Here is a 16,142-nt window from a genome sequence, read left to right on the forward strand (position 1 = left end):
TGGAAGAGTTGGCATGAGAAAAACTGAGTGCAAACTCACCAGCAATACATTTAGATTGAGAAGTGACAGCCATCACTATGGAATTAAGGTTCTGGAATAGCCTTCCAGTTAGAGTAGCAAGTTAAAAAATCAGAACTAATTTCAAGACTCTATAAAAAGGACTATACTTAATTACTCTGCAGGTGCCTTGTAATCCTTTGTTCTCAAATGAGAATAAAATGCCTAGAGGATTGCACCATTTGAAGTTAAAAATAGAAGGAAAATGAAATTTGTGGATATAGAGTTTAGACATGACATACTATACAATACATAACACAAATTAAAATGATTTAGGAAAAAATATCAAGAGAAGTTATTCTCTATACAGGTAAGTGTATGGATACTTCATTTCCGCAGAAACCAGACTTGTATCTTTACTTTTCTTATTGTGCCTCCAGTATCTAAATGAATACATTGCACTAAGTCAATTAAGCTTACTCTGATCTATCACCATGAATAACAATCTCAAAAAACTACCTAAATCCAATGCTTTAACTCTCATTTTTAAGACATCAGGCAAGCTAATGAATACGGGTTTAAAAGGTCCAATTCACTTTTTGTAAAGCAAAGGAAAATAAGTTCAGAACAGATAAAACTGATTAATAATTGCCTCTCAAATAACAATACTAGTAAATTAGTATTTGTGAAATTCAGATAAATATTTCTGAAAAGACATATTATAAGACTTTCTGTATCACCATTATTATTAGTACTATTTTAGGTAAATTATAAATTCCTGAGCATGGGTCACAAAAACCAACCAATTTTATTTACAATACCACATATCCACAAGTTTTATTCTGTGTTCATTTATATGGTGTCATAGCACTTCTGTAGCCTTCAGAATGCAGGAATAAAGAATCAGTACTGAATACTGATTCATAATGTTATTTACTAAAAATCTTAAACCGGTAATGCATATGCTTTTATAAAAATCCAAAATCCTTAAAACAACTTAGCAAAATAATAAACATGAACAGAAGCAAAAATATAACTGATTGCATCTGTCTCTGTTATAACATTGTGACAGTAAGCCTGTAAATTTTCAGCAAACCTCATCAGTTTTCTGCAGCACAAGGCCATGTCAGTAGACAAAGCAGAAACATTACTAGACCTAGAGATCTTAACCCTGTCAGAAACAGGCAGTTGGAAGCCAGATGCCTCCTCCTCACTGTTTTTCATTGTAACTAATGAGTTCATCTACTACATTATGGGAAAAATATGGGCTTAAGCTAACTAAACGACATATTGTATATCTAGTGACCTCATCCGTCACACTCCTTCCCTAAAATATCTTGTTTGCTTGTGATTTATGAAGTGTATTGTAATTGTTTTAACCTACTGAGTTACCTAAACAGTTCTTGCACTACTTCCAAATGCCTAAAAATACCCCCCCCCCCATGTTTATTACCTAAATAATGAGACATTTCATGTCTGTGGTAAATATATACATTTTTGCCTTTATAGAAAAAAAGACAACACACAGTATTCTGCTTTTAATATTTATTTACTATATAAAAAAGGAAAAATTGTTTGTATATTCCTATGGTCTTCTTTCTTTTTAATTTGATTAAACCCCCCTACTAGATATAAATCAGCTGAAAATTTCCAAAAGTAAGAAAGTATGGCAATTATTGTTTTTAACTGCTTACACTATGGCTGAAAATTTATTTGAAAGTCACACTATCCCAAATCATTGTCAAATTTCTGCTGCAAACAATATAGCAACATTTGGTAATGGAATGTTTGGGGTAATCTTGATATAGGAGTTGCTGCGACCTTTCAGTCTGCACGTGCACCGGAAAATTTCGGAGTTGTTTTCTGTACCGCTATCTTAAGGCATTGATAATAACCTTATTAGCTGCCTTTTATAGACCCTTTTGTAGTGTTATACAAACTTTCAGGGACACTACACTACAAGCTGAAAATGCTTTCAATCCAACCAGGCAGTGATATTATAGCTTCCTCCAGAGGTGGCAGAGTCAACTAATCAATTCCTAAGCTCTAGGCTATGAAGAGAGAGTGAAAAAATTCTTCATAGCAACATCAATCTACTAATTTTCATATATGAGAAGCAGCACAATTACACTAAGATGAGAAACTAAGCATGGGGACAGAATCAAAGAGTAATAAGGGTCTGATTTAAAAGTACATTGAAATGAGTAACCAAGAATGGAGTTGCAATAGGAATTTATACTGCATCATAGCACTTCTGTCTGTCTAACAGAGCGCCAGTAATCGTGCACATGAAGAGGTGGAAGGAGAGTGCATGCCATGGCAGCATCTGGCTGCGAAGAGTGAAAGCCACAAGTGGGGATACCCCAGGGCTCCAACATGAACGGCTGAGGGCAGGGGGAGCACCGCTGAAAACGGGGGGACTGGGGAAGGTCAGATATGAAAGACTCTGGGGTGGCTTAGCAATCGGAAGGGTGCAGATCTTGAGAGAGATTTAAGACAGAGGGTTGACAGTTTCCCTTTAACCAGAGTGGATTTGTGAGGAGGAAGGATGTAGCTCTGGAGCAGGAAAAATAGAGAGGCTCTGAAATAGGAGATAAATGGACCAGGAGAGACTTAGGGTGGGGAAATCAAGGTTAGGAAGCGATGACGAGCCTGCACGGCAGAGGACAGAGTTATCAGCCATTTTTCACAGCTGGACATCTGTAAGTACATGTCTTCTCTTTTTGCGCACTGGAAATATAGCAGTTATACTCCTTATAGCAGCCTTCCAGTACTTAAAGGGGGCCTATAGGAAAGACGGGCACAGACTTTTGAGCAAGGCCTGTTGTGACAGGACAAGGAGCAATGGTTTTAAACTAAGGGAGGGCAGATTTAGACTGGATTTAAGAAATAAATTTTTTACAATGAGGGTGGTGAGGCACTGGCACAGGTTGCCCAGAGAGGTAGTGGAGGCCCCATCCCTGGAAACATTCAAGGTCAGGTCAGACGGGGCTCTGAGCAACCTGATCTGGTTGAAGATGTCCCTGCTCTTGCAGGGGGGTTGGACTAGATGACCTATAAAGGTCCCTTCCAATCCAAAGCATTCTATGATTCTATGATTCTATGAAATTGCTTCTATTTGCTCAAATTCCTCAAAAGTCTTATCATTTGTTTCTTTCCCCACAATCACTCCTGGGCTCAGTCAGGTACACAGGGCAGCTCCTTCTACCTTGACCAAAGAAAGAGTATTAAAAGAGCCACTTATGACAGACATAACTCTTGATCTGTTTAGGCAATGTCTTTAATCAATGTCTTGATTCTTCCTTACTAATCAAACATCTTTCACTCAGTGCTTGATAGATAAGACATCTGTACATCAGTCTGATGGATTACCTGGTTGCCAAACAAAATGCCAGCAGTTCTAAAACAATGCATTACCAAGGCATGAACTAAAAAAGACGTAAGATAAAATAAATTCAAGAAAATGAGAAGTTGTATTAAAGAAATGTCAACTTCAGAGTATAAAACCAGCTGTTTACATTTGAAACAAAACAAATACAAATTAGGAATAATATGGTAATAATGTATTTTTTCCTAGGTGAATTTCCCTGTTTTTGTCAGTTTCTATTTTTTTAATTTATTTTTTATGTTTGTCTTGTGTAAACTCAAAACACACATAATGATAAAAATAGATTAGTTGGCAGTTATCTATGATAACATCTGTATTTCTGAACCTCTCTGAGAAAGATGATGTTTTTGTGATTAGACATTTCTTGCAAAAGTAATAAAAAAAAAATCTGTCCCCTAGGTTACACAATTCAGCCACAAAAGTTAACAGTGAAGCACAGAGTATGTTCCATAGATATGATTAAACTTACACTAAAATGTTTTATATCAAGCACTACTTTGAAAAATCAAAGAACTTTTAAAAATCTGTAATTTGTAGAAAGAAATTAAAATAATTATTGTTAGTTTAAAAAAAAAAAATTACAACTCCTTCATGCATACATAATGATTGAGGAATTAATAATGAAATATATGTGCAAACCTCTCTTCTGATGCCTTAAGTAGTTGGTGAAGGGCAATAAATATTAGATCAAGATGTATTTATTATTATCCCATGGTCTTCAAATGTATGTACTCTCAGAGGCACTTGGAATAGGCAGCATATATTTCATCAGGAAAGCAATATGATAATTTTGAGCAGCAGGCAGAAATTCAGTAGAATTTGACTTGATTGACTTGACATGATTCTTATGATTATCATCCATGTCCCTTATAACATTTCACTCAGTTTCTTGAAAACGTATGTACAACTAGATTTTGAGGAAGATGGAGCCATGAATTTTGTCAGGATTTTCTGGAGGCAAAGGATATTTTGACAGGCAATGGAAATTAGTCCTTTAGTCCACTTTGCATAGTCAGACTGCTACCCTTATGGAAAATATTTAGTTTAAAAATAGGCTGGAAATCTCTATGCTACTACATTAGGAATACAAGCAACAGTGTAGCAATATACAATACCCAGAGTACTGTACATCTGTGAGATCAGAACAACTTGATGCTTTACTTGTCTTCAAAGAAAAAAAGCTATTTCTGCAACTTTTTAATATAGTTCATTCTGTCAAGAAAAGAAATCAATAGCTTTCAGTCTGTCCACAGCATGTACCTTTAAGAAAACTGTTAATTTACAGTGCTTTGGGAAAAATACAGACAGTGATACCAAGGGAGTTGAAAAGCCAATCCATTTTTGATATAATGTTGTGATAAGCTACATACTGATTTTCTTCCCTCAATATGTTATAAGGTGAATTGCAGTGTTGCAATGCTTTCATTTCTGAAACACTCCTGAATAATGCTAAGTGGAAATACCAATTTTCAACTGAAAATATCTTTCCATTATTTGGTTAACATTAATTGTGTTCTCAGTAATTACCAGGCTGCCAGCTGAAGTGTAAAAAAAGATTATTCACACTTTGCTGCTGCTGGAGATGTGGAAGCATTGTTGAAAGAAACAGAAGTCCAATAAACCTTCAAGGTAAGCAAGGATAGCTTCAGTAACAACCAGAATTGAGAAAACTCATCTTAAGAGATCCTGACCACCATAGCTAAAACTACTTCAAATTCATAGCTGTAATTTAAAGAGGTTGTTTTTACATAATAAGGCTGATTAGCTACTATTATCAGAAGACACCATGCTCCTCTATTTCTCCAGTGTCTTATTCCAATGACAAGATATTTCTGCTCTCAAAATATGTACTGATTACCCATCTACCTGGTAAGAGAAAGGGCTACTCTCAATTTTTCAGTCTTGACTGCCACACCTTCCAGACATAACAGAGATATTTTCATACCAATTTTGGGAAAATATCCCTATCTTACCAGAGAAATCAACCAAGAACAAAACATTTTCTAAACTATTCCAATTGCTGCTATTCCAGAAATACAAATTTCAGCATTTTATGCTCAGTTCACAAGGGTAGCTCTTGCTGACCAAAGGGACAAAGGTAAAGAACACTAATGATGTCTTCACTAATACAATTTTATCTTAAAATGGCTGTGGGAACTGGCAAGTTCCACTTTCAGAATGTGCCATTAAGTTAGATGCCTTATAAGAGTCTGGATAACCCTCCTACAAAGACCTGAACCTCCTCTGACGTTAAGATTAATTTAACATATTTGCTTGCAAAATAAAACAGAAGCAGCTTGTTCACTTTCCACGGGAAGTAGCTTTGCTTACTGGGACTATCTTCAGCCTACTGAATTTGAAAGGAAGCTTTTCAAAGGACTTGAAATCATCTCCCATCATCATGAGTAGAGATTAAGCTCTAGCACTGCTTCCCTACTAAATACAACACAGCTCGGATTTCTCACACAAGATCTTTGTGGAAGATGTTGCTAAAGATGAAAGGCAAAGATTTTTTTAAAGGGGTTTGCTAGTACTTCAGACTCGAAGGAATAGTCTCCTTCGAGAAGCTCAAGCACTCAGCAGGAAAAAAAGGAGACTTGATTACTTATAAAACAAAAGAACAAAACTGAAAATCCCATCAACCACACAATGAAACAAATCAGTATTCAAAAATACTTTACAATGGAGGAAGGTGCAGATCAGTGGCATTGCACACTGGTAAACAGGTAGAGAAGAAATAAGGGGCTATTGGAGGGACAATGATATGCATCGCTCAGCTTTATTAGATGCCAGGTACAAAGGGAACATGCCTGCCAATCATTAGGTTGAAGACATTATGTAATTGTTTAGACATAAAGTTCCTACTTTCAAACCATATACATGTAGTACTCATAAAGAAGCATATGTATCTATGAACATGTATGTAACAAATTACAGCTATCTATGAGATGGGGATACTACTAAGGCACATAATGTCATTAGACTGGATTAAGTGCCTGAGATGAAAGAATTTCATGCCAGCTTTTGTCATAAAGCAAGTTTTGTGTCTGGAGTTCAGTTAAGCCTAGTCAAAGGAGTCACGATTAATCTGACCAAGGCAGAGGTCTACAATGACATCGATAGCGAATGGAAAGAGATAGGGATTTCTAGTGCCAAATTTCTCTCTCTTTAAGTACACCTCTAAAGCAGGCCATATGAATTGTACCTAAATGTGTTCTAACTTCTCTCCACCTATTACAAAGGGAGTCTAGGATGACTAGCTCAGACATTGATTCACTACTATTTTCCAGAAAGTACAACTCACATATGACTGATGATTTTGAGATAAAAACTGAAAATCTAGTACAGAGCTTTTGGTCATACTGCAATACCCACAGTCACAGAGACAGTGAGAATGGTAAAGAATGTTCCTATCATCTTTGACTAGTCAGCTGAAAACAACTCACCCCTTCTGGCAAAGACATTTTTAATGCTATTCCCATCTTCACTACACCTCAATATTTTAATTATGTTGAAGAACTTCTCTTCATCACAGTCAGTTGAAGAAATCTGATGAACCAAAAGGTCTGTAAGGCCAGGCAACTTTTTAGACCACTTATAGACCACTTCCATTTAAATAATTCTTGGTTTAAAGTCTCAATTTTGAAATCTTCACAAATGCAGAGAAACTGAGTCATTTGACATCCCAAAAGTCTACCTCATTCTAATTCTTTGGTATTGTGAACAGAAAGAAGCAAGTCTGGCAACATTTACTTTTGTAGGACTGTGTTTCTCAGACATCCTTCAGATGCAAGAGAATAGTTCTGATCTGCTATTTTCCTTGAGACTGTGATAATAAATTACTCCAGAGAATAATACTATATATGACCTAAACTGAAAAATGAGGGAGCTTTCTTCTCATTTTGCAAGTTCTGCTTTGTCTGACTAAGCACAGACTATTTTAGAAGTACTGCAGACCCTTCAAAGTCATCAAAAACTAGTAGGAGAACCCCAAGCACTTGTGACAAACTTATGACAAGAAGGAAACCTACAGATAGACACACACTTTTCTCCTCCCCATGGATCAGCTTAGAAAGAAAAAAATAATACAGATGTATAGAACATTATAAAGAAATAAACATTTTTATTGTTAAATGGTAGTCAAGGGTACCATCAGTTTATTTTTTCCTTCCTGAGTGTGTCCTTTCTCCTTTAAGCACCATAAGATAACATACAGCTTGTGAACAATATTTGATTAACAGGAAAAGAAACATTAAATCCTTATTTTACCCCCTACAAGCATTCGTAAGTAAAGGTAGAATATGCTTCCCTGCAAAACATATTTTAAAGTCTTTTATTTCAATGCTACATTTTATTCGTATATAATATCATCAATAAACTAGGCAAAGGTCAACATTGTATATGATGAGAACCTAAAAGTTTCATGTCAAGTACAATGATGTTTAAAATTCCTGTAACCTGCACTTGACACCAGCTGTAGTTACTCATAAGAATCATACACCAATCACATACTGTAATGTGCCTGACACAAGTAGGGTCTCACACAGCCTTAAATATATTTTAACTAAAGGTATTGTCCCATGTAAAGAAAAAAAAAAAGAAGCATCACTAAGAACAAAATCAGTATCTTATTTAAATACCAGTAATATACATAGTCCTAATATTACCCTTCCCCCCACAAGTTTCCTGGTCAGATAATTAGATTCCATCTACTAAAAATAGATTTCTTTCAAGCAGCCAATCTCTCTCCCTTAATTCATAGAGATCTGTCCCAAAGAAGCCTTGTACAGTTCTAACAATAATGATACAATTTGCTATATTGAATTGGGCTGACAAAGAACGAATCCTTTACATTAATTTAGTGTCATGTGGAATGAATAAAATATAGAGGCTTTACTTCCATGTAACAACTGACTTTTTATGCATTTTTTAATAAATAGGATTTGGCTTTAAAAATATGTATTTACTTTTAAATGCTACATTAAACCACTCTATAATATGTTAAAATACCTTAAAATTTAAAATAATATTCAAATATTACATGCTTGCTGCCAACATCTGAAAGCATGTCAGATCACTAAAAGGAAACCAATTGGCTTAGCCACTGGAATGAAAGATTCTTGAAATGACAAAATAGGTTTTGACTTTTAGCCTTTTCTGACAGTGTTGGCAATTTTTTTTCATTTCATTTCCTGCTAATGTTGTTCAAAACTGAGGAACTGGGTTCAGAATATAAAAAGCAGAAACATTTTTTTTCTTTAGCAGGTGAAGCAGTTAAGTATAAGAGGCTGAGACCTCATAGAGTTAAAACCTTGAAGGATGTGATGATATCAACAAATAAAATAAATAGCTACAGATAACATTTCCTTTATTGAATAATTTGTTTATAAAGCCAAAACACTTTTCTTTTGTATACTGCTCACACTTTTACTATAGCTCTATTGAACTATTTTAAAAACACATCTATATTTTACTTGAACTCAAGGTAAAACAAGTACTATACACAATAGTATAGAAGATACAATTCTTAAAAAATGTGTTATCTGAACTATTTTGGTGAGTTTGTATGGCTGCCTCCATTTCTTCTTAAATTTTTTTTCTGCTTTCGTTATGTAAATTTTATTCATGTACTATATGTGGATAAGAAGAAAAACTATTTGTTTTTTCCCTGCCTTTTGCCAACCATTTATATCAAATGTCAAGCTTTGTACAAATATCAATATAGTCTCATTTATGTTGCATAATTCATTTTTATTGTATTAAATTTAATAAAAATTAAATTGTCTTTAAATAACTGTGTTTTGAGGCAGTCTAACCAATCCCAATTTTCAAGCAAAGGTGTTTAAAAATAAAATATCCTATGCCTGATACACAGAAACATGCTCTAAATGCAAAAAAAATAAAAAAGATGAGAAAGCAGTATTTAATGAAGTTTTAGGGGTTTATTCTGTAGTACCACATAGTACCATAGTACTTTTCTGAACTAAGAGCAAATGATTCCTTTTTTTATCAATGATGGATTAAATCATACAAACGCAACTATGTCACAACAAAGAATATTACATCAGTAATTGAATGATCCAAAATATTTTTTTTTCTTTGGATGGCAGACAATAGTCTTATTAATCAAAATCACAAACCCTTGCTTACTAGCTGTTAGAATTTCAAGCAATTTATAACATACATACATGCACACACCAAAGTTTAAGAAATGCCAGATTAACATAGTGATAGGTTAAGTTGATGTAATGAATATTTTAACATAATGCCCCCAGCACAGTGTATAATAAACATAAGTTGCATTATTACTAAAGTAGGAAGTTAACTACTTCTGTTCTTTATAAACAGGATGCAATTTTAAATCTCTTAGGCTTTTTATAAATCATTCTTTTTACCCATTTAGATTTTTCAAAATTATACCAAGAAAATTTTCATCAGATTAAATTTTTTAACCTATTTTACTTTTCTGTATTCGCAGCATAGTGCATGCAAATAAATGGGGAAATGTACATGCAAACTTGGCTAAAGTTACACTCAGGTAGCCCTCTCTTTTTCAAGCAATGATATCTGAAAAACATATTCCCTACATTATATAGTATCTATTAAAACAAACAAACAAACAAAACAAATCAGGCCCAAAACATGTAATAGTTGCTCTGGTCACAAAAGCAGTTTCCTTCAAAAAAGCACAGCACATTAACTAACAGGCATAAAATAATTCACAATACATACAATATCAGAGGTTTACATACCATCAAGAAGGCAAGAAAAAAAGCAAGAAAGGAAGGCAAAAGAACAGGAAGAGATATGGGGAAAGGGAATACTACAAAAGTACTACATATTTTACGTGGTAGGCAATATTTTTAAAATAGGCCTGATTTTATTTTTATGGACCTAATATTGTAGCAGAATAACCACAAACCAAAAGCATTTAAAATTTTCTACCTCCATTCCCTCCTCCTGACTGCTTTTTTTTTTAAATTTTATTTTATTTCATAATAAGTAAAGTTAATAAATGGTAGTAAAAGTGGGAAAGAGATTTCCTAGAGAAATGTAGGCAGGTAGTTAAAGTTTTAAAGGTATCATCAGGTCTGATCTCCATGTAACCTGAGGCGTATACTTATTTATCAACAATTACATCACAGTTAGTTCTTGAATTACATTACATTAAATAAGAACACCCAAACAGGTTAGGAGATGATGTTAATATTACCTTTGTAAAATGAGTGGGCAAAGCTCTGCTCAGGAATTAACTTGGCAAGGAATCCATGGTTCAAACTTGGGTGAGGGATAGATGGTATGACCACAACTGTGGAGAAAATCATGGAATCAAATGTGAGCCAGCTAGTATTCATGTGTGGCCTGGTCCACTGTGGATCCATGACGGATATCCTATCTCATTGAAACATGCAAATATGGTATTATCAACAAAAAATGCATTTCTAAAGGAAGAAAACAAGTTCTGTATCAAGAGATAGGAAACAGCATACCTATTATTTGGGCACTTCAAGAGCAACATTCATGGGGAAAGAGAGACACAGATAGATAGATAGATATATACACACACGCACACAGGCAAGACAATCATGGGTGAAATAATAGTTCACGGAAACTAGCCATTTCTTAGTGCAGAACCATAACATATAACCAGGAAGGCACAAAAAAATTATGATTTCTCATAATTGACTACATTCATGTAGTATATTTAAAATGGAAAGCCTACAAGCACAGGGACTTTAAAAATTATGTATAAGTAGTAAATTAAAACATCATGATGAATCAGAAAATTACGACTAAATGTAAATATGACACAAATTGGAAGATAAATTCTATGAAGAATGAAAATTAGCAACTCCATAAATGAAGAAAGTAATCAAAAATCAATACAAGAAGAAAAACATACATTAAGAGCTTCATAGACAAATTCAGTTATTGTTTTCAGCTCCTTTAACACAGAAGGTAGAGTTATAATCAATCCAATCAGACTTGAAAAAACCTACTGAACTGACAGTGTAAAATATTGAAACAAAGTGGGGTAAAGTTTGGATCCCTAATTTCTGACAGGTTCTGACAGCTAACAGACTCCCTTCCTCTCAGGCTGAAGAACACATGCTAGTAAAAACCACTACTACTAATAAAAATCACAAACAGTTCAGTCAAAGAAGGCAATAGAAATGCTTCCTTTTTATTATACTGTTTCCATAGGCTTTTAAATGCAGGCACCAACACAGCAGGACTCCAAGAAAGTACTCCACCACTACCTTTGCAAAAACCTCCTCATTCAAACAAAAGGAGTTCACTTGGGCAAACAGCTGTGTTTGCTGTTTATACGTTTCATAGTATAGAGTTAAAGATATCTGTTCTTACTAACAACAGATTCAGGAAGTTGTGCTGATCAACTATCTTGTACTTTATGGCTTTAACTCTATCAGGCACCCTGTTTCTTTTTAATTATTTTTTAATTAAAGAAAAAAAGGCATTAAAAAAGCAATATGCAAATGAAAGTTAGTTATACCCTATAAGCAAATATACAGAATAACTGAAATCTGCGAATGTATGTTAATGAACTGAATTATTATCGAGGAAGAAAGTAGCAAGTAATTTACTGTTAGGATCTTAAGTTACTCACTAAAAATACTTTGTAGTAAAATAAATACAGTTCTAAAAAAAATCTGCATATCAAAATGAAAAATAACATTTGAAGAAAATAAATGTACCTGTACTTGTTGGTGAATTTATTTCTTGTCTGATATTTCTACCTGCCTGGCTCCCAGATCTTGCAGTTTCTCGTTGTGGTTCTAGTATATCGCGGTATTTGGAGACCATCAGAACGGAAATAAAGTAGACTACTGCCAAAGCTAAGAACTGAGCCTGTTTGCTGTCGTCCTGTGTTGGAGGAAAAGGAACAGATTATAATAGCGGACATTTCCATAGAATTTTCACACAGGATCGTGACAAGGCTTTATAAATAATACCTTTCTGAAACGTTACATCTGTTAACATAGTAGTAAATGGATTACGTAGAAGATTTAATGGATTTTTCAGTGGAGTACTGTGCACACAGCATGTATTAAGTACTGAATCTTACAGGTAATTTGGCAACTACACAAATCTCTGGGACTGTGGAGTCAATGGGCTTTTCAGTCTAGAGGCCTTGATTCTGCTCTGAGAGTGCTTTCAAAGCTTCTCAACTGCAAGGGCAACTGACTTTTGCTGCCCTAAGGATGAGACTCCAAAAGCTCCTGCCACAAGAAGGTAAAGGGTACTACTGCTGAGAGGGAAAACTGAGCTCGTTGCTGTGTTTCTAGCTAACACTGGATGCATGAGCAGGCTTCTGGTAGCATATAAAAGCAGGAGGGGTATGACCATTGTTTGTCTTCCAGCAATAATTCCCAGCTCGTACATTCTGACTTCTCCTTCAGCAGGATTGTCAGCAGCAATCCTAGTTTTCCAGGGCTCTGATTTAAGTAAATGCGAGGACCACAACAGCTTTGCTGTCTTCTTTTCCTCCCACCCCATGTAGTCTGCTGTTCTTTGGCAACTACCATCTATGGCTTAGATAGCATCCTGATTGAGCTTAAGTTGCTGTAGTTCAACTGAAATATCTTTTATTATTATTATGGTGTAAAACCCAACATGGTAGAATTAAGACTTCAGCCTCTATCTACTCCTATAGTGGTTTTACCTTGTCTCAATTCCACAGGTATGCATTTTCTATTACAAATCCAGTGCTTGCTTTCCATGTTTTCTGGGTGTTATTTAATTTGGCTGTATGTCTTTGCAATTCTTAAAATAACTAGAAATCCTCTTATTAAGTTCTTTCATAGAAATGCCAGAAACAATATTTCCCCTATTCCCTTCTCCTCTAGTTAAGAAAAGAGTAGGTGACAGAAGATCTCCACCCAAATTTTCAACCTTGCCCTTTCAAGATGATCAGGTCATCCTGACAGATAATTTTTTTTGTGTCAAGTTCTACTTTCTTCTTTTTAAAGCTATTTCTAACTTCAGTCTTCATTTCAAACCACTCAAACTTAGGTTGAAGAAGTTTAAACATAACAGATCTATTTGCATATATATAACAAGAATTCCTATTGTACTACTTTCAAAAACAAACACATTGTGGCACAGTTTTATGCTAAAAACAGTTGCAGACAAATCTGGAAAACATTTTAATATATAGTTATATATAGTATATATATGTTTAGCAGAAGTAAAAATTGTCTTTATAAATCAATTTGCTGCAGTTCTGTAATACATATAGTAATTATTCCCCCTACCCTGGTTGGACAAATAGCTGACACCTTTAGTAATACAGTTTTAATCAAAATAGGTCATAACCGATTTATTCTGGCTGTGATTATTTGGCTAATACAAGATCAAGTCTGACTGTTAAATACAGTTAGCTGCTAATCTCAAATAGTTTACCAGTATGATTTTAAAGCACAAAAAGTGGCTGGTAGTTACAAAGCCATGAGAAGATGGTTTGCTGATAATATATGAAGTGCAACACAGGAAGGATATTTTTAATTCCAGTACAATCAAAATCTCTTTCAAAATATAAGTGATGATTTTGCAGAAAAAAGAATTACAGCACATATTACTCACCACATCACGAAAAACAACTGCTCGTAGACGATTAATATCAACATCCTGAAGAAGCCTATCAGGGTCTTTTATAGGAGAAAGATTGCCAGGGACATTTTCAAGGGGAGTCTAAAAATAAAAAGTAGTGAGATTTTTTCCCCCCCCCAAATATCAAAGCATTTCTGTTAGAACCTTAATTTGACGTCTTTTTTGGATATTGCAGCAATATCCAATATATTTCCAATGTAATACTCAGACAAGGGTTCTAGAAATAGAGCAATGTTTTGAATTATTGTCTTAATACTAGCTATTTAAATATAAATTGTTACATCTTCCCAGTACCTCAGAACAACTGCATCTCTTCCCAGAGTTAAGATAATAATTTGCACACAAAAGGTTATTTGAGATTACAGCAGTACAATAAATTATTTCTAATACATGTGTTAAATTTAAAAACATGAGCAGAAATGTTTTAAAAAATCAGTTTATGTTCACTTTACTGAGAATTATTACAGACTACTTACAGAATAACTGCTATTATTACAAAGGCATAGAGTATTATGCTTCCTTTGAAAAATGATAATGTATTACAAATTATGCCTAAACACCTAAAAGTCTCCTTACATTGATTTGCTTTGCACTGAATGTGATAATGTGGAGAAATATAATGTTTTTGTGAGAATTAATAAAATAATATTGTGAAAGGAGCTGAGTTTGTACATGCTATCTGAAAAAGTTTTTAGAGAAGAAAACCCACTGAATTTAGTAATGACAATATAGTAGCAAAAAAAGGAATCCTTTACATCATACAAAGTGTTGTATTTTAGTCACAGGCTGTGCTAAATTCTTTGAGATTTTAGTTTCAGGACTCCCAAAGTCTTAAAGCTGTAAACAAGTCAAAAAAAAAGATGAACAATGAATTAATGAAACTGGAAAAACTAAGCTGTAATTGAATATTAAACAAGTTTCATTCCTAAAAGCAGATAGAAAATACTGGTATCCAATATGCATGCAAAGGTCTGTTGAAGTTACTGGGACTCAGATGTTCCACCAACAAAGATGTGATTGCAGGATTTCATCAAAACTGCAAGTGCCCTGACAGATTAAAAAAGCTGTGCAGGTATATATGACAGATGTCAGTAAGGGTCCTTGCTCTTTGAAGTAGACCAAGCAAGAGTGAAAAAGCTGTTTAAAATTGCTCCAGTCGTACTAGTGCATTAATGTTTTCTTGTTTCAAATAACCCCCCCACACACTTTTACTTTAAGCCAGTTAATAGCAAAAACCTAAGCTTTTGCTAAATATTTGAGAAGGCAGTTAGAATTATTTTCTGATCCTATAAAGCAGTGGTACAGACTCGTCGTTGCTGTTGGTAACTGAAGACTGGGTTACCTTGGTTGCTGCTGCTGCAGTTACACCCTGAAGAGCGTCTTGAGTTTTACTGCTGATTAATGACGTCTTGTTCACTCTCTCTCTCTGCCTTTGCCGACATTCTAAGCAGTTTCTCACAGCCACACAACAAACTAAAAAGAAGTTATGAAAATGCTACAAATTAGAGTATTTTCTTATTATTATATTCAGAGCATTAATTAGCAGTCTGTACATCTAGTTTGATATGTCAATAACCATGTCCAAATAGTAAGTGCAACATAGTTGTCACATTAGACTCTGTCAGGACTAAGAAAACATTATGGTGACTTATTAATGTAATTCTTTAGTTGAACAGCTAAATGTTTTATATAACTGCTATATCACTATATTAAAATTTGAAAATTATTAGTCCTTGAACTGGAGCTCTCATATGTTATTGATCAGTTATCAACACTTAAAATCTGAAAGTACTTATGTACAGGTAGAATAGAAAAAAAATAGTAGGAGGTAATTTAGAATTTGATGAAAATTGATCACTGAGAATAAACCACAAGTTTTATACCAGGAGCAGTATAATTGTCAATGACCTAATAAGTAGTATGAATAATAACAGGACAAAATCTGAGTACAAAAATTATTCATCATTTGAGACATGAAAAAGTATGTGGGAGATAACATTAGCAAAACAGCATCATGCCAGATGACAGTTAAAATTTAATGTTCACAAGGATAAACTGATATAGTTTGCATAGAATAGTTTGAATTATTCATAATTTTTTAAGTTTCCTAAATTAATTGTAACGG

At 34.2% G+C, this 16,142-nt stretch overlaps 1 protein-coding gene across 4 annotated transcripts in view; it reads right to left on the reverse strand.

The window, feature by feature from the left end:
- Window positions 1–16,142, reverse strand: part of NBEA (neurobeachin) — a 522,877-nt gene that overhangs the window by 313,673 nt on the left and 193,062 nt on the right. For all 4 annotated transcript variants that reach the window (XM_072854755.1, XM_072854781.1, XM_072854766.1 and 1 more), the window contains 4 exons: window positions 15,360–15,490; window positions 13,991–14,098; window positions 12,103–12,271; window positions 10,599–10,694 (listed from right to left, as the gene is read on the reverse strand). In XM_072854755.1, the coding sequence (XP_072710856.1) occupies window positions 10,599–10,694; window positions 12,103–12,271; window positions 13,991–14,098; window positions 15,360–15,490 (504 nt within the window). The remainder of the gene's footprint in view (window positions 1–10,598; window positions 10,695–12,102; window positions 12,272–13,990; window positions 14,099–15,359; window positions 15,491–16,142) is intronic.

The sequence above is a fragment of the Ciconia boyciana genome, chromosome 1 (genome assembly GCF_034638445.1).
Source record: "Ciconia boyciana chromosome 1, ASM3463844v1, whole genome shotgun sequence".
NCBI lineage: Eukaryota > Metazoa > Chordata > Aves > Ciconiiformes > Ciconiidae > Ciconia > Ciconia boyciana.